The sequence below is a fragment of the Takifugu flavidus genome, chromosome 4, assembly GCF_003711565.1.
Source record: "Takifugu flavidus isolate HTHZ2018 chromosome 4, ASM371156v2, whole genome shotgun sequence".
Lineage (NCBI taxonomy): Eukaryota > Metazoa > Chordata > Actinopteri > Tetraodontiformes > Tetraodontidae > Takifugu > Takifugu flavidus.
The window spans coordinates 3,012,351-3,031,766 of NC_079523.1; the positions used below are offsets into that span (position 1 = coordinate 3,012,351).

Here is a 19,416-nt window from a genome sequence, read left to right on the forward strand (position 1 = left end):
CCCGCTGTAACCCATCGCAGGTTGACTCGCACGATCCGAGCAACTGAAATGATGTCATAGCCCATAATTGCAAGTGTAAAGCGAATGTATAAAGTTACTGGGACGCAATAACTTCGCTGATCAAACACGGACTCAATCTCACCATCTGGATGACGGGCGAGTCAACAGAGCGGCGTAGAAGTTGGAAGCGTGCGCGGCTGGTTATGAATCACCACTTCAAATTTGATCGGCCAGACGAGAGTCAAGTATTAACAAGCTCATTCAACGGCCGTTTAGCTAAAAGAGCGGAAGCGCAACAATGGGCGCAAACGCTCGGCGCAGGTTGTGTTTGTACACGACGGGTTGGGAGACTTTGACAGAGTGCATTCCACGGCCTGGGGACGCTGTTAATATGCATGACAGAAGAAAATAGCCGCATGTTTTGCACGCACATCGTTGCCCCCCAGCTACGCTCGGTGAGACAGAACAAGGGACGGTGCCTAAAAAAAAAAATCAGAAAGATAAATATCAAGTCCGGGGTTGGTGTCGCGGCCTCCCAACAGAACAGGCTGCAGGACGCAAATAACATCGTCAGGGTGGGTTCATGCACACCAGTGCATACTGTGCAAGTCACACGTGCACACAGTAATCCAAAGATAAACACACTTATTAGTTCAAAGGATACCGGCTCATGAGTTTCAGCAGGTTTCTGTTCGACGTGGCTGTCCAGCGTGCATGTCCACGCTTGTACAATTCAAATTATCCCAAAAAACTGACTGAGTGTTTGGTAAGAAACGGCGTGACGTACGATTCATTGTAGGTAAATTACCCATCAAGCATTTCACCGGGTGGTCAGGAGAGTCGCTCTGGTGTGGCAACAGTCCCGTCGGGTCAGGTGATTCCTTATGGGGGACATTTAAAACCAGCTCAGATCAACCACCAAAGCAGTTTTTTCATTCTGCCACTGTCAGCTAACGCGTGACATTTCTTTGTTTTCCCTGCGAGTCTGCTCCTGCACACGCACGTGCACATGCCCGCGTCCGTGTTTGAACAGCAGGGGCCTCCGTCACGAGTTGGCTGACGTGGATAAAAGAAACGTTCATCTTTGCATTCAACTGCAGACGTAGCGGTGAAACCAAACCAAGTAGCAGAAAAATACAGCCCAACTCCAACATGCAGCCCGTGACCTGTTTAGGTGAACGTTGCATCTGGTTTGAGTGTGAACCGAGGGGCCTGGGACAGGGAAACAAAGCTTGATTCTCCAATTTCAGCATCAGGGAGAAGAGGATGTTCCTGGTTAGCTTTCAGGCTTCCTACCCGAGAGTGACTTCGCCATTTTCGCCGGACACTGTGTCTCGCCTTCAGCCTGGACATTACATCCTTCCAATAAACAATCTGAAATGCATTAAAAAGAACTTTTTTGGGGGGGACGTATCGACACCAGCTGGCTTTAATGCAGCAAAATACCAAAAATAGAACCAGAGCATCCACGTAGCAACCGGGAGGGGGGGTAGCAAGAAAGAGCTGATTCAGCTGAGACAATGTGATGAATGGCTTCATTAAAAGAGCATTAACGGAGGCATGAACCCGAGTGGAGCGTGTCAGTCGGTGGCAAATGCCCACTTCCAGGTTCCAACACACATGAAGAAACCTGCCACTGCGCTGAATTACTCTATTTGACACCGGCCAAGACTAATCAACCCATTTAAAGCCGATATACGTTCAAAATGTTAGCCAACGCCTCCAGAAATATCCAGCCTAAACACACGGATGACGACCCAAACTGCTTTTTGGGGAGGGCACAGAACAAAGTGCCCAACAACCTGAGAAGATAAGGAGACAGCAGTGGTGATTCTGTGGAAAAGAAAGGAACAAAAGGAAACTGAGACTGAAGAGAGCCAACGGTAAACGGGAGGTAGGAAAGAAAATAAAAGAATGGAAAAAAAACCCGAAGAATGAGGCGTGACGGTTCCGTGTGCCGACACCATGCCGCGTGTGCACGTACGGTGGGACCGTGATTAGCTCCGTCCTACCGGGGAGGCAAATCTACATTATTCTTTCTCATTTTCCTCGTGCTCCTCACAACCCTAGAAAAATGGGGGCAATTTAGTAACCCTGGCAACCGATGGTGCCTACGTGCCGAGGAAAGCTGCTGATGGAGGGGGAAGGAGAGGTAAAGGGAGACAAGGGGATGGAGAGCAGAAAATACACAAAAACGAGCGCACGTTTCCCACAACATGCACGTGCTGAACCGGGTGGCTGCACGGATCAGCAGAAGTGGGTTTTATTCCCCGTTTTATGCTCAAAACACTCCCAATCGCAACTGTTGTCCCACCCTCCCCTCCTCCTGAGCAGGCTCTTTCCCTTTCCCTGGACGTACTTTACTCCTTTTACCGCCTGGATACGAGAAGGCTGTTCAAACACAACCTGTTTCCTCAGGCCTCCCCTTGGGAGCAGGATCCGACCTTTACCCCCTCGGCTTTTTTCCCTTCTTCTTCTTCTCCTCATTCGGCCTCTTCTTTATTTATTTACAGCTGGATGCCTGTTCTTCTATTGATTATTTTACAAAGGATATGAGGGGGCTTTGTCTCAGCCGTGCTGGGCGCTCTATATAGAGACCTTCTCACACACACGTCCTGGTTGAGTGCATGTGGTGGCTTCATGACCGCAGAGCTGAACTCATCATCTTAAACCTGCCGTCCGGGTTCTGATGAACTTTGCGTGTCATTTCCTCACGACTGACAAATATATCCTGACAAGTTGGCGCCGGCCTTGAGCGCCACGGAGGTGAACTCGTTACCTCAGTCAGAACCAGTCCCTCCGGTAGTCATGGGTTTAAACTGGTGCTGATAAGTACAGCTGATAAGTTGTAGGTTGGGCTGAAAACGTCGCTGCTACTTGGTTTCCAATTCCAACACCTCTCCCAATAAAATGCTCTAGAACGAGCTCATCTCAAAGCTGCCGAGAGATTCAGGGTTCACTTGTTTAACCGTATTCCTGCTCTTTACCGGGAACATTTTTTATTAAATTACTGAAATATAGAGCACTTACCAGCTGGAATTATTGAAGAGGTTGGCACATTTTCAGAGATTATCAGCCCATATTAATGCTATTACACCCCGGAAAATCTGGAATTTCCCCCCTCTCAGCTCTGTTCTAATGCGTATTGAAATGCAATATGCTGACCTCTCAAACGTGTGATTAATAAGTGTTGGCAGACGGGACGCCGCGTCAAGTTTGGCTTGCCTTGTCAGTTCTTGTTGGATTTTGAATTCTTCATCTTCTGACACGATCACCGAGCATGCTTATAGAAGGAATGATAATGAGTGCAATTAGACGGTGCCATTGAATCCAGCAAAAGGACGCAAATGAACATCTCCCGAGTCAAAAAAGCCGGTATGCCTCAGTGCTGAAGGGCCAGTGCTGAAGGGCCAGTACGGGGGCCGACCTGCATCCGTATCCTCCATCTCAGGGGCCTCCTTCACAGGCAGGCAGCAGAGGCTAGTTGAGGAGCCCACATGCTCTGGGTCCATGGTGGTTTTTGGTTCCTCGCAGCGTCCAGTTTCCCTACGACTGCATCTGTCAGCACTTCAGCCGGTTCCTCATTTATGCGGCTCCTGTAAGGGTCAGGTCCTCGAAAATGGATGAAGCGGTGTAACAGCCAGTCACGCAACGTTTAGTCGCCTCGGCGGGACAATTCTTGAACCATTTTTTCATGGCACAGATCTAAAATGTAGCTAGGAGGAGGTATTCGGCCGTGGGTGGACTATTTTATCCTCCACCATGGCAAAAGCTGTGAAATACCTGCCTGCATGCTTTGCTCATGGCTTCGGCCTGCGTCTACAACAAGAGCTTGTTTAAAGGGCAGTTTTTCCTTTTTGCCTATTTCATTCTGACATACGAGTTTAGAAAAAAAAGGGTTAAAATGCTCGATAACTACAAAAACTTTATATCCAAGTTCCTTTTTATTCCCAGAAGTAAGAGTGCTGACTGCAGTGATAAAGTGTGTGTCATGTTGTTTGTCTCGAAGCTACAATCGTAGAAGGAAGTGACACACACACACACGCACGCAGATCTGACTGAAGCTATCATTTATCACACATCCTTCCCCATTGATGTTTTTGAGCGTTTTCATTTTTATTTAGCGCCCCGTGCTAGCATTTACAGATTTCAGCAGAACATAGAGACACGCGACGTGCAGATTTCAAGGCAAACCAGTGCAAAAAAAAGAGCTGCGAATGACGTGTGGTTCCTAACTGGACCGCTGAACTCTGTCAGTACAATCTGGCTGTGATTGGCAGCGTGTTGTTTAAAGGATTCAACACAAAAATGCGACTAATTGATTCACCAAGTGGTTTTCATGGTCCTCTCAACCACAAGTAGCCAGTGAAGGCAACCGCAGCCTTTCAATATAAAATTCAGCTGCTTTTTCATTACTTTCTTTTCTGTTTCTTCCACATTAATAAAGAAGGAAGAGGGTTGGTGAATCGGTCAGCCGACCCCTCGGCAATATCTGAGCCTCTCTTGATCAAATACAGAGAATAAACGTAGGGGACAGAGCAGGCGTGAACCCCCACACAGAGAGATCAGTGACCCTGGCTGCAGACAAACATCTGCTGTGTCACCACTTTTTCCTATTGTGTGTGTGCCAATGAAAATCATCCATTTAGACATACATTTGACCTTGGCGACCTTGTGAATAGGCAGCCCAGTAACCTACGCAGACATGAATTCGAGTGTGTAGAGAAACCGCCTTATTCAGGCAAAAGAAATCAATAAACTTTTAATCACAGGATGAGAATATGCATTGAGGTTTGCAGCTTTTCTGAGTAATGAAGAAGAATCCATATATTTCTCTTGGTTGCAGCAGGTATTTGAAAGGCAGCTCCTTATTGACACTCCCAGATGTGTAAAACACTGACAGATGTTTAACCTCTTAGCCAAAATGTACTTGTAAAATGAAACATCTGCCGCGCTCTTAGCAGCACGCCCTAATTTTCTGAATCTTTCCCACCGCCTGATTTACAATAACCCTCCCTTTGAAATAATATGGGGAGCTTGCTGACTTGTTATCAGAAGACCGTGGTAGCCGTCGACTTCCCCAAATAAAACCTAAACCTGCTTTAACTTGAACGATACGTTCCATATTCCTGTTTTATTTCCTCTTTCTTCTGCTGTCACTGAAACAAACACCCTCCTCACGAGGAATATGAGAACTATCCTCAAATTAGCAAGCACTCTGTCTGCAAGAGAGAATAAAAGCAATATTTTTCAGCTCGTGGGCTGAAGGTATTAATCATCTCATGCTGGTGGTAGTGGGGATAATCATTTTCACATGCGCTTCAGGGACTGGAAACTGAGACGGATGATGGGACACTTGCATCTACTGCGTGCAGCTAGCATCTGGGAACAGCAGCCACGGTTTCAGCTTCCGCTGTGCAGCTGTCAATCACGAGGGGCAGAAGGATCTGCGGCGTTCAGTGAGCTCGCTGGACAGAGGTTAGCAAACGCAGGGAGACAGAGACGCGACGTTCAAGTGTCTTGCGTACGGCCACTTCGTACCCTCAGTCAGACAATCATGAGCAGTGGCTACAGGTTAATGACAGGCCGCGTGCATTTCCCAGACGCAGAGGACTGCTGGGGATGCCACGTCGACGTCACATGACACACGCGGAGCTGAAGAAGTTCAGCTTTCTTCCAGCCCAGGAAGGGAAGCGGGAGTGTGGATGGGGCAACAAAAGGCCGGTCGTCCCGGCAGTAATGAAGTAACTGACGGGACGAATCGATCCAGGCGGTCGACGGACAAAGGTTTAGTCAACAGGCTGAAAACCCAACAGACAGCCGCCACTAATGGGACTGTGTCGACAGCTAAAGGAGTTAGCAGATTAGCAGGTTAAGAAGAAGTGTCAAACAGCGGAATTACCCGACACCCATCTGAACACTCCTTTATCCATTTGAGGCCACCTATACCAGCAATGGGACGGATTTCTGTCCATACGGGCAGTTCTAATGAAAGATAAATGATCTATTTATCTAGCAATGCTTGGCTTCAGGTGTATTTCAGGGCTCCGTGGTTGCGCTTTTGCACAAAGGAAGGAAACAGTGACAACGCTATGGCAACCGAGAGGATCCAGGGACGGCATTTGGAACGGTCCATGTGTCAGGAAATTTCTGTGGCACCAGTGGTTCTAAACCTTGCAATGATTCATAATGACAACTGACTTGTTGCTTTCCTGTTAACTGGGAATACTGGCACCACCCCCCCCTGGTTTACCAACAGAGCAATTAAGATAACAACTGCTGTCAGTAATGTCCTACAAAGTCAAGGAAGACTGTTCCGAAGGACGATACTGGAAAAGGGATCAGTCGTAATCTGAAGAGACCTGACTGGATGAGAAAGGTGGTTTTCCAGTTGATCTGGCGCCGCAGCAGCGTAACATCCTGCTCTCCTCATTTTCCACATCCCCTCTCCTTCCTGCCACCTGTGCATCCCCCCTTCCTCCCCAGCCTGGGGTCTACACCGTGGAAGCTGGACAGTTTTCCTGCCTGGCGACAGACGCGCACTTCAGCATGGAAACGGTTAAAGTCTGAGCGTCCCCCTCCAGCCACTCCAAACTGCCCTGTCACGTCCTTGATCGCCAACGACTGCGACACCGAGGGGCTACAATCAATAGACAAGCCTCTGCACAAATTGATCACCCGTCGCGGACGGTAATCTTCGCGCAGGCCGCGGCGCACACGCACGCTCCTGCGGCACGACGAGGCTGCACACCAGCAGAGTCTCGCCGGAGACAGCGAGGGAGAGAAAACGCCCTGCTCCGAGTCGAAACCCCAACCCCTCCGAGCAGCACACAATAAAACGCACACGCACATGAAACTCAATTAAGCTCTTCTCCAAATGCTCCAGAGGGGCCACATCTGCACAGAAGCTCTGATATCTCAGCAGGGTTTTTTTTGGGGGGGGGAATTGCCTTTTTTTTTTTTTTTTGCCTTTGTTGGACATCCAGGCGCTGCGCTACTGCTGCCAGCGGCTGGAAACCACTCTGGCCATGACGTCTTGCTTCTGAATGACGGTTGATTGATCGTATTATCGATCTGCCGCGTCCGCAAATGTCAATCAAGCCCCGTAAATGATGGGTGAGCACAAAGGCGAGCGTCCCCTTTACGCCTGAGGTGAGGGGAGACAGACAAGCATGGCAACTCGGAGGCTCGCTGCAGTTCCAACAGTTTTCAAGGCGCATTCCTTCACCTCGAGTTACGCGTTGATGTTTATTTGCTTTATTTAATAAACGAAGGTATTACCTTTCACTTGAGTATCATATTCGGCCACAATCTCCTTGTCCTTTCGGAATTTTGCCGGAGACGTCATGGCTGAGCGTGGAGATCAAACCGGTGGCGAAGTCAATTTTGTCCCAACTAATCAATAAATCAGCCGGGGATCTTGCGAACGACGCGCCGAGACGGGATTCGAAGCGAAGGGCGACGGCTCCGGGGAAAGTGAGTGCGGCTCCTCGGCTCGTATTGTCTCCGCGGTGCTCGTGTTCGTGTTCAGTCCAGGCGCATTGTGAGTTTGGCGCTGCTGCCGCTGCTTTTGCTCCGTTTCCATCCGCCGCCGCGCCTCTTCAAAACCGGTTATGGTGCAAACAACTTCCAGAGAGCGCGCATTTCATTCCACTCTTGGGGGGGTGAAGGAACACAATGGCTCGGAAGTTGGCGCTCAGATCAGGTCGTTCATGCTTGTCCGGAGTGGGTCCTGGCCTCGCTTCTGGCCGCCCGCCTGTCCAAACTGCACCAACTGCACTCCTCGTCCCCCCTGAAGTGAGAGAGAGGAGGAACCAAGAGATGTGGGACTGGCTCCTCAGCCTCACAGCGCAAGATGGGCACGGACGAACGCGTGGATAGCATGCGTGTGCGTGCAGAAACTCCAAAACTCCCACGAGGTTAAAACCGCGTCAACTTCCAACCGTGATATCAGCTCGGGATGCCGGCATGCACGCACGTTATTAGTCGGTACATGCGGAAAAGTGGCTAAAATATTTGGTTGGTCATGTAAAGCCTGTTTTAAAGTGTGTTTTATGGCGAAATAAAAATAGTAAAGTAATAAAGTAAAGTATAATCCGCAGCTAATTTAGCTGTCTAAACTAAAGTACACGCTAACTTTATGCTATCGTTTTGCTGCAGTTGTAGTTAAGCTAAAGCTAACGGCAGCGACACAAGGGAAACGCATATTTTTAGATATACAGTGTGTAATTTGAGTTCTGAACAAGACGACCCCCAACTCCCAGGTCAACGCATCAACAGTTTTTACTTATTTATTTATTTGCTCTTCAGAACAAACCCCCCAACGCCACCCTTTTTCTCCTTCTCACACCCCGATTGGTGGAATAAGAGTTGAGTGACGCGCGATTCGGCTAATCCCTCTTCGAGTTTTTGAATGTGGGCGTTCCTGTTCGTGCTTCCAGCCAATAGAATCCAGACTCGAAGATCAATCCGTCCAATGGGGACGTGCCGCTGTCAGGTTCGCCCAATCAGAATCAGCCGAAGGGTCTTTTAAAGATAGTTTCAGGAAATGTCATTAGATACCAGGAAGTTGTAAACAAAGCGGACAGCTTTTGGTTTTAGCCGTTATCTTCACCTGCATAGATGCTCAGCCAGCCGCGTAAAACGCGTCTGTTTTTACGGCGATTTATTGGTATGACGCATTTTTAAAAAAAATTGAGATAGTTTGACCGTACGCGTTTTCATTGACTGTGCATTTACTTAGCGAGCTAACATTAGCCGTCTTCTGTTTTGACGTTTAAGAAGGACAACGGAGGCTGCACAAAGACGTTTTATTTTTTATTTTTGCATCGGGTTTTGCTATTAAACAAATAGCAAGCTATTTCGGCATCCGATTGTGGGATTTCCTGCGTGTTTGCTGGCTGTGGGTAGAAATAGCGAGAGTGCCTCCATTGTGGCCAGGTTAACAATGTCTACATCCAACGCAAATTTCAAAAACAAGTGCGTGACCCAGGTGAACTGCATATACTGTGACAGCCTGCTTTGCACAAGAGGCATGAAAGCAGTTCTGCTTGCAGACACCGAGGTTGAGCTTTTTTCGACTGATATACCTCCAAATCGGTAAGTGCTAAAGCAGTTAGCAATGCTAGCGATTGTGTGCTGTCGTTTACCCTCATTGTTTACAGTTAGAACGGATGTGCACATAAAGGGCTAATTACCATTTGAGAGGGATCCGTGACAGAGATGTTGGCGATGACGTGACTGTGTATCAAATGGGCGTTTTAGTTGTACATTTTCTTCTTTTTACATGCACCTCCTCCAAGAACTGTTGACTTTGTGGCCAGCTGCTACTCCACTGAAAGCTGCAAATGCAAACTGAGGGACATTGCATGTCTCAAGTGGTATGTCAAAGTCTCCTATAGCCTGCAGAAATTTCTTTTTTATTATTATTATTTTTTTTAAAAAGACCCCCTGCTGCTGTGTGGCTCAGCAAACAGTAATCACCTGAAGAGCTGCAAACACCCATCATGTTAATTGTAATTCAGGAAGTCCCTCTGCAGTTGGTCTCTTAGCAATTAAGAGCTAGTTAAAATTAAATCCCGCTCATTTGTTTTCTAAAAGGAGGCAGATTTTAACGCTACACCGTGGTTTTATCGGGCCCTTTTGTTTTTCCAGGCCTTTTGTTGTTGCTGTAAACAGGGCAAAAACAAACATCTCTCAGATAATAGACGCCCACTAGTGGATTTAGCACTTTTCAGAAGGGCCTGTAGCAAAGTGCTGACAGACATCTCTCCTTTATTCTGTCTCCCTCCTCCCTCTGTCCCAGTGGTAATGTTGTGGGCTATCACGTTGTTGCCCCATGCAAGCCCTGCCTGCTCTCCTGCAACAACGGCCATTTCTGGATGTTCAACAGCGACGCCGTGTCAACTCTCAACAGACTGGACTCCACTGGTCAGTGTGAGCCTCTGGGTGCACCAGCAGTTAGCTGTATTTATACTCATGCCAGGTTTCTCGCCGCAGGTCTGAATTTGCTCCTATGGGGAGATCTTCCAGAGCTGGAGGACAGCGAGAACGAAGAGTCAGAAAGCCCCTCAGAGGAGGAGTGTATCAGGTAGAGAGGGGGACAGACTGTGAGAGACTTGGGACGCCACTGTCGGAGACGTAGAAGAGAGGGTTTAAATCATGCACAAGAAGAAGAGAAGACTCAAAGGGTAGTTGAATACTGAAACAAATAGGGCAGAAAAGTGCAGCTTTAATTAAATGTAGCCCCATTTAATTTGGTATTGAGTTGCCCTTTAACCTGTGATCATGCCTTTACCTGTGATTTTATTTATCCACTGTCAAAAGCACACACACACACACGCACGCGGTCAGACACCGTTTTCATTTGTGGAAATGAACTCTTGAACTTATTTTGGCTGAAATGCACTGAAAACTCATCAAGTGCATTTGGAAGGTTTGGAGCAGCCTGGTGTGAGAGATTTGGGTGAAACCTGGTGAATGCTTGTCTTTCCTGATCAGTTTATCACAGTTTGCCTATCATTTATCTTCAAGTTTGCTGTACAGCTATAAGAAAATTCTCCCATTTTCATGTCTTAAATGGTTGCAGTGAACGCCTATCGGCGCCCCCATAATCGATATAGCACAAATACTGAATGATATGCACCCACAAGTCTTTGGCTTTGATTTTAGAGGACATTTGTGATGTGGGCTTCACAGAGATCTGGGTTTGATTAGTCATTTATGGTCAAATGCAGCGTTTGTGATGAATCTGGTACTAACAGACTAACGGACGATCACGCCGCGCTTCCCTGGAGGCCTGGAGAGGAATTGCAACGTTTAGCTAATTCCAGAGGAAGCTGCACACGAAAAGGTGCCTTTTTGTAGCACCGTCCATGCGGAGCGCCGACACAATAATGGAGAGTTCTTAATGTTAATGTCCTGGGTCTGTCTTTTTTTATTTTTGCAGCATATGTTGTAGCAGAGAAAGACAATACGCAGCAAAATGGAAATATTCCCCAAAGAATGATGGACCATATCAATAGAGCTCCGCCTCCAGACAGGTTAGAACCAGGCCTTTGGATCCTCTGAGTCGTGGGAGCTGGGTACTGGATGTTGCTCTCCGCTTGTTAGGCTCAGATTTCGGGGTTTCTTTCACTTTAGATGTCGCTGCTCGGATATTTATTTAGCCACGTGCCCCCTCTCGCACTTTTTTATAGCGCTTCAGTGATGCAGCCTGAATCCTCCAGCATCAGGCTTCCCGGTGGGGGGGGGGGGGGGTGGGGGGGTCGTTATTTATGATTCTCACAGAAGCGACACGCCGCCCACTCGTGTCGCCTGCACATGATAACCGGCGGCCGCACGTGCGCCCCGAGTGGCGACGCATCTGCTGGTCATTTGTGAAAACCCACAGTCCAAAAACAGCCCGTCATTGTTTTTGTTTACAAGCTTTGTTTACAGGATAATTGGTCCATGCTGTGTTGTTCTCTAGTGAATGATGATTCCTTCTGTATTTAATATTTCATTTGTCTTGTGCCGTTTTGTACGGGAAAGACTGAACGCGGACGGTTTTTACCTCACCGAGGTACCACGCTCGCTTCCTCTGGTCGGGACGAGCTGGGAGAGGATAATCAAAGATTTCAGAAGTGCTTTCTGACGTCGGTAACTTTGATTAACACGCCCTGCTGAGAACATAAAGTATATTTTGGAATTGCACTGAAACTGTATTGGTAGTTTAAACAGATGATTGTTGTTTTTGTATGCTTGTTAAATTAAAAAAAAAGTTGTTTTTTTTTCCAAAATATCTTGAATTTGCAGCGTGTTTCTTTTATTTCGACGTGCTTTGTCGTTTCTAACCTCTTTATCACGCATCAGCCTGAAACCACGCGTGTGTTGTGTCTATTTTATAGCTGTGCTGGTTCTATATCTGCAGGGGTTCCTCCCACCACCACACACCTTCCTCAACATGTTGCCCCCCTCTCAGGTGTCCTGAGGTGCTGCTCTGACACGCTCGCGCTGAAATGAGCGTCAGGAAGAAATAGTTGTGGTTTGGCCCGTTCAGGAGGAATCTGTCCAAATTTGGAATCATCTCCAGAGCTGGCGAGGATGCTCCCGCCCGATGGGGCCGGCGCCGGCGTCTGCAGGACGAGACGCAGAATCAGAGCGGAAGCGGGTCCAGGAGCGAGAAACGATGGGAGTGGAACAGAACCGGAGGCCAGACTCGGCTTGTTTCACAGACCTCAGCATCCCTCTTCCCAGTGATAACAGCCAGGAGGACGGATCACCAGAACCTGGTACCTGGTACTGGTACCTGGTACCTCCCTCCTGGGACCGTCCCTAAATAAAAGTTCAAATAATTAATCTCATTAATTAATGCCAGTGTTGTTTACATGATCTTGACAGTTGATGAGAAGAAATCCATATTTTCCTCGCTTTTTTTTAACCTTTTTGTATCTACTTTTATAATCATTCCACATCTTCAGGATTCTAATCGGATAAATGAACTATGGCAACATAGTTGTCAGGATTTAAGTGTGACATCCGTCACCTGCTTTTTCCATTTGGAGTAATTCCACTAATGGCGTCACAGAGTAGCTCTGAACCAGTCGGACAGGTTAAATGTTCACCTGTCTGGAGCCACTGTGTGTACATGACAGGTGTTACTGTAATGCTGGGGGGTGGGGGTGGGGGTGGGAGGGTGAGTATATAACTGTTTCTCAGGGACAACGGTCAGAGTAAACACAGGGAGTATCGGTTGTCAGGCTGCCAGGAGATTAGTTAAATGATCCTTTGTTGTGGTTTGTGTATTGTATCAAACCATTCAGTACTTACGTCATAAAAAAACATAATTAAATGAATGTAGTCAAAGTTCAAGGCGTTCCGTGGTTTAAACCTAATTTGGCGCTCTGGCGCCCTCTGCTGGAAATATGGAGGGACGCCACCCAGAAAACAGCCTGTGTGACGAGGACAGACTGTAACTCTTTATAATCCTTTAAACAAACTTTTGCTATATTTGAATAATGAAAGGTTTATTTTAGGACCCCCCCCCCCCACACACACACACACACCCTTCTAAATAGATGCTGCATATTTATCTCTTCCCCCCAGATATTTCTATTGAATGCAACTTCTAAAAAGACAAAGTGTCAAAAAAGACCCTAAATGGCCACAACATTCGTGTTCAGATTCGGTGACAGCTGCCAGAATTAGATCTTCACCGCCAGAACAAAAAAATACACATTTATTACTTATCATAGATGAAATATTTAATGTTTAATTTAAAAAAAATAGCAAAAATAATTTAGAAAATTCAAAGCGACGAAGGCGTTGTTGCCTTATTTTAACACTAGATGTCGCAATTGCACCAGTAATGGCCGCGATCTTGGCAAAGGAGGAACGCTAACCCACACGCACGCATGCACGCACGCACGCACATCAATTGTACACTTGATTTCGCCCTAAAACACAGCGTGTCTGTTAAAATTCAAACTGTCCATTTAACAGAGAATAAATAATTTCGTATTTAAATACTTCCGTCAGATCACAAGAGTTTTTTTTTTTAATTTATTTTTTACTTGCAGGTGCTGATGAGGGGGATCGCCATGAAATTAGCGGTCACCTTGATCACCAGAGAGATGAGAATATCTCATAAGACACATAAAGAGGTTCATAAAAGCTGTGCAGTCTGTCATGGTCATCTCTTGATAATAGAGCTAAGAGGAGAGGCTAATGTCCAGCTTTGCCTGATTATGCATATTAATGACACCTCAAGTATTCATCACTGGGCTCTTTTTCTTCTGCAGGCGAGGAGGGAAAAGCGCAGATAAATGATGAACATGCTCACGTTGGGCCCTTCGGGACAGGATGCCGCTTTTTCAACCTTATTTGGGAAATCTCTTAGTGGGAAGCGGTGGCATCTGAGCCTTCTGGGCTGGAAAACAGAACATCAGGTGCTTCACCGCACGCAGCGGCGCAGGTTCTCCACACGCTCCCGGCCCCGCATTCTCCTCTGAGGCAAACTGCGCTGGGCCCCTGTTGGAGAGCTCCACATAAGACAGAAAACTTCAAACGGGCTTCTATTGTGCTCAAGTCTTCTGGGCGAGCTGATTACAGATAAGGATAAAAGTTGTTCCGATGCAGTAAACTGATGCAGGGAATCAGAGAGCACTAATTAAGTCATGGGGGAGCCGAGGCGGCCGGCGCCGATGTCTTCCCCAACACCCCGACCGCGGGGGCCCGACAGCAGCTAGCATCAAACAGGGTTTGTTGTCAGCTGAATGTCCGGTTCAGGCCGGATCTGCAAAACCCACCTGGGAGGGGAAAGGAGCAGCTTCTGAGAGTCCTGAGAGGCCCTGGTGGAGCTCCAGGTGGCTCCAAACGCTCAGTCCAAGTGTTTCTGTTTGGGCTTCAAACTAGCACCTTCGCTGGGTCCCTGGCCAAACTCAAACACCTGTTAATAAACTAAAGCTGACCCGTTTCAACCTGTGATTCGACCAGAACCAGAAAGAACCTAATCTGATTGAAGCATTTTTCATTTTCAACCAGGAATGACCTTTGATCTCTTAATATCCTGTTAAATCAGACAAATATTCAAGCTATGAACTGATCTCTGGGCCTTTTCATCCTCACATAAAATGATCTAAAATTGAACGGAACAGATACAAGCTGCTACATCAGGGCCGGAACCAGGACCAGGACCAGAACCGGGACCAGGACCGGGACCAGGACCAGAGATTAAACTCCATTTTTCCATGAAGACATTGTGAAAGATTTAATGTTCAAAACAACAAAACAAACATGGATAAAAAGGTTCAAGGCAGGCACACACACACACACACACACACACACACACACACACACACACACACACACACACACGGGCTCTGTGTTTCTTTTCATTGTCCTGGCTTTTTAATTTGACCTTGGGTTAGTTCGGCCCTTATGTTCCCTTATTTTCTCTCCATGATTCATTCCTCAATTTTTTTTTCTGTATTTCAAAAATTTCTTTTGGATTTGATGAGAAGTCCTGGATGTGAAAGGAAACAAAATATTTTCCTGCTTGTTGTTACTCGCGTGGCTTTTTAAAATCTGTTTGATTAGAATTCTGCTTTTTAGCATTTTTAATGGGGATTTTGTGGGACTTAAAGCAAATAAAGGAGCTGATGATGGAGACCGTGTGGAGATTATTGTAACAACCTAAAGAAATGATGTTTTCTGTCAGGGACACACACACACACACACACACACACACACACACAAACACACACACACACACACACACACACACACACACACACACACACAACACACACACACACCACACACACACACACACACTTTTTTAAAGCCCTTTTTCTCATTACGGTGTGTGTGTCTATGTGTTTGTGTGTGTGTGTGTGTGTGTGTGTGTGTGTGGTGTGTGTGTGTGTGTGTGTGTTTGTGTGCTGGGGGAGGGGGCAGAGAGTCTGGTAGAAAACCTTTAATCCGGGTGCTGTCAGGCCCAAACCCGGCTTGACGTCCCATTGATGTGGAACAGAACAAAACACAGGGCCCCTTGCTAAGCTCCCACTGGCTCACTCACACCACACCACACACACACACACACACACACACACACACACTGGGCCCCTCTCTAAAGCCCCTAGCGTGGGCCCCTGCTCCCTAACTGGAAAGGGCATTCCTTAGCCAATGTACACGCGTGTGCATATGCAAACTCTCTCTCTCTCTCTCTCTCTCTCTCTCTCTCTCTCTCTCTCTCTCTCTCTCTCTCTCTCTCTCTCTCTCTCTCTCTCTCTCTCTCTCTCTCTCTCACAGACACACACAAAGTGATATAAGTGTGTAAGATGCTTGGATACAGTTAATAGAAGCCAGATGCGTCCGTGTGTGTTGGTGTGTATCCTTGGCGACAACAAACAATTATTGTCCTGCTGTTTGGACAGCTCCCGTCCCGTCAGCAGCGCTGTTTACTATCTGCTGAAAGGAATAGAAGCAGAAAGAGAGAGACAGAAAGCAGAAGCAGAAAGCCAGTCAGCAGATCCTGAATGGATACAAAAACAGAGCTTTATTAGAATAAACACGAGTTTCATCTATTACAGCCTGGCACAAGACTGCCTGTAGTTCCGTTCTCCGCCACCAGGCGGAGGAGCTCTGACCCAGTGCTGCCTTGAGGGTTCCTTTAGGTCCAGTCTGTCCCAGTAAAGACGAGGTGGTCCCTGTTGGTTCAGTTTTATTGTTGGTATTTGCCGCAGGTTATCTATCATAACACTCAGAATAACTTTCAGGGGGCTCCACCCGCCCTGTACGGGAAAGCGTTGCCACCTGTGAACACACAGAGCCGCACACGCCTCCACGGTCAACTGGTTTCCCTCCTCACCTTCATCAGGATGAAGCTCGCCCCTCGGTTTCCTCTGCAAAATTGCAGAGATTTTGATTCCACCAGTTTGGAATTGTGCCGCTTCCGTTTTGGAACTCGGAGGCAGACGTTTGTTTGGGCCTGGGCGGCGGTCCAGAGAAGCCCGAGCGCTCCCAACGAAAATGTTTTTATTGACAGGCGAGAGCAGCCAAGCCGACAGCACCGATTGGCTGTAATTGTCCGGCCAGTCAGCGGCGTGTTTGAAAGACCCTATGCAAAGTGTCAGCCTCTAAAAGCACACACACGCAGCCTACGCCCACCCTGCTCCTTCCCTCTCGACGCTTTAAGAGAAGCCAGATGTGCCACGGGGAAGCAATCACCCCTCTATTTGTCTTGGTGCTGATCAGGTTAGTGAAGCGTTCCCGGGCCTGGCCGGAGCTGCACGCCGCTGCCTCTGCCAACGCTGCACCGCGCCCTCCAGGCCCCAGACACCGCTCGGATAAACGCTCTGTCATCAGTAAAAGGTTTATACAGACCCCGAGCTCTGATTATTATTTGTTATTTTGTCATCGGGGATGTTTCGGGGGCCCATTGAAACGCCGGATTTCTCCCTTTCTGTGGCGCGAAGATCCGAGCAGCCCGTCGAGCTGATGCGCGGGGGTCAGCGGAGCCCCTGGAAGCTAGCATCTGCTGATATGGACACCGGCATTTAGGTTTGGGTCACCGGATGGGAGGTGTTGAGGCAGCAACTGCAGCAGCAGCAGCATCTGTGTGTGTGTGTGTGTGTGTGCGTGTGTGTGTGTGTGCACATATGTGTCGAACATTCCAGCCAGTGCGTACACAGATGGTTTAGTTTAGTCCAATGAAATGAGCACCAGACACGGAGCAGTGACAGTGAACGAAAACCTCGATGATGCACAAACACACACACACACACACACACACACACACACACACACACACACATGCACGGAGCCTGCACGGGTTAATAGAGTGACGGAATCCAGAAGGAATCCACTCAAGGACTCAGGGAGTGAACTATTAGGTAGCCTCTAAACTGCCCCGCAGATACTCCTGCTCACTTCTTCTTCTTCTTTTTTTCCCCCCGTCGCATTTATAACTTCATAACAAGGCCACAAATCACGGGATGAAAGACGGCACGGATGGATGGAAACCTGCGGGTGTCGGAAGAGAAAACACAAAAGACGGTCGGGCGGGAAGACGGATGAAAAAAGCCTCATCGCCGAGTGGAACTGGATCCTCGCCCGTCCTGATTGGCTGGCCCTCCCGCGAACCCTGACCCTCGACTTTGTCTGGGGCTCGTGACCTTGGTTGGAGTACAGCGGGAGCGCCTCCTCCTCCCTGGGCTCCCTCTCTCCATCCCTCTCCTTCTCCCTCCTGCACGTCCCTCCAGCAGGAGCAGGTCAGCGGGGAGGAGATGGAGACCAGAAATGTCAGCGAGACATTAAACAGAGTGCGTCTGTGTGTGCTCTCATAGTCCAACCTGTCTGATTTCTCTCCCCTCTTCCTCCTCCCCTCTTCCTCCCCCCATAGGCTTCTCCACAGAGCAGTAAATTTGTCCTCCAAATCTCCCTCTCTCTCTTCTCCGTGCTCTATCAACACCCTCGCCCCCCCCTGCAACTCCTCTCTGCCCACATTTGCGCTCCCTTGTTTTATGGCAGTGAGTGTCAAGGCCAGAAGCACCATTAATTTAAATAAAATCACTGGCAAAACACCAGTGCTTCAAAGGGAGAGGCAGCGGTAGAAACTCTTTATGTATCTCAGTGTCAGAACCGATGAAGAGATGAAGACGTCTCCCACCCCCAGCCGGGTGCGCCTGCTTCTGTTCAGTATTGATCGCTACAGGTCTTTCCAAATATTCCCATTTATTCAGCATATGCTTAAATTTGATCCGATTTTTTATTTCACTCGTGCGCGGATGTTAAAGAATAAAAGTGGCAGATTGATGGGAAAATTGCAGGGGTCATCGAAGGTCACGCTGGTTTTGGAATATGTTTGGGCTTTTTTTTCGCTGTCGCTGCACTTTATAGACGCTCCCTGGAGTCTCTAATCCAGGAGCCAATGAAACGGAAAGACGTGTCTGAAGTTCGCACCAGCTCTCTGTCTCTAGGAGACCACAGAGGAATATTGGATATCCGATCGACCAATAATCAATAATTTCAGCTCAAACTGCTCCAGTGGAGAGACAGAAGTTCTCACCTTTACCTTCACCCTCAGTGGAGGAATACGAAAATGAAAAGAATTTCACATTTCTCAGGTTATTTTCTGTCCCGTGTCTCTACACACACCTGTGGATGTGTGTGTGTGTGTGTGTGTGTGTGTGTGTGTGTGTGTGTGTGTGTGCCTGGCAGATGAAGACTTGCTGTTCTGGGACAGAACCTCAGCCGACTGCTGTTTATTTTATTGGATGTTTATTTCACTCTGTAAAACATGCCACTCAGGGACCCCGTGGAGCGATGTATTAACCCCCCCACCCCACCCCCCCAGTGTAAACAGTGTGTGTATCGGGAGTGTTTCCCTCACTCGCCCGTGCAGACGTGTAATCCATCCAGTCAGACATTCTAAACAACATCTCAACGTGTTTATAAATGCTGCCCGGCCACTTTAATGAATTTATGGTAATGCCTTGTTCTGCAGCTTCTGCCGCCAGCGCGCAGGGGCAGACGTGAGCGTGCGCATGTGAGCGTGCGCATGTGGCCGCCCCGCCGAGGAACGCCGCACACGCTCGGGGGTGACGTTCACTTCCTGGTTCGTCCGGACCGATCCGCTAAAGCATCCGTGGTGTTTATTACAAGAACATCAGGACAACGGACCAAGCCAAACACAATCTGGATCAAAGGTGGTGCGAGCGTTCAGACGCTCTGCTCTTATTTATTTTTAATAAAACTGCATTGTTGTCGAAAGACACCACTAAAGACTAGTGTCAGAGGTCATAGGTCAAAAAACACCTTTAGGCTTCAGATCTGATGTGTTTATCTGTTAGTTTACTGGTCAATAGATGCCTCTTGATGACTTCATTTTGCGCTCACCTGTGTGTGTGTGTGTGTGTGGGTGTGTGTGTGTGT

The 19,416-nt window shown here is 47.9% G+C and overlaps 2 protein-coding genes and 1 long non-coding RNA gene across 6 annotated transcripts in view; 1 reads left to right on the plus strand and 2 right to left on the minus strand.

Annotated features, from left to right (window-relative positions):
* Window positions 1–7,771, minus strand: part of srgap2 (SLIT-ROBO Rho GTPase activating protein 2) — a 35,446-nt gene extending 27,675 nt beyond the window's left edge. Inside the window, 1 exon segment of the mRNA XM_057030239.1 lies at window positions 7,282–7,771. Coding sequence (XP_056886219.1) covers window positions 7,282–7,348 — 67 coding nt within the window. The 5' untranslated portion in view covers window positions 7,349–7,771.
* A 797-nt stretch (window positions 7,772–8,568) lies between these two features.
* Window positions 8,569–12,344, plus strand: fam72a (family with sequence similarity 72 member A). Of its 4 annotated transcripts, none has more exons than XM_057030264.1 (5): window positions 8,589–9,099; window positions 9,303–9,380; window positions 9,806–9,930; window positions 10,000–10,090; window positions 11,889–12,344. In XM_057030264.1, exons 1-5 carry the CDS (start codon window positions 8,948–8,950, stop codon window positions 12,001–12,003), a joined length of 561 nt encoding a protein of 186 aa, XP_056886244.1. In that variant the 5' UTR covers window positions 8,589–8,947; the 3' UTR covers window positions 12,004–12,344. The 4 variants fall into 4 exon arrangements, with proteins under 4 accessions (XP_056886246.1, XP_056886244.1, XP_056886245.1 ...); XM_057030265.1 differs by having other exon boundaries at window positions 8,592–9,099; window positions 11,912–12,344; XM_057030267.1 differs by having other exon boundaries at window positions 8,603–9,099; window positions 11,963–12,344.
* Window positions 12,345–16,020: 3,676 nt separating this feature from the next.
* LOC130524277 (uncharacterized) lies at window positions 16,021–16,968 on the minus strand. The gene is made up of 2 exons (XR_008950093.1): window positions 16,352–16,968; window positions 16,021–16,190 (listed from the first exon to the last, which is right to left on the minus strand). It is a non-coding gene; the product is annotated as an uncharacterized LOC130524277 (long non-coding RNA).
* Between the last annotated feature and the right edge of the window lie 2,448 nt (window positions 16,969–19,416).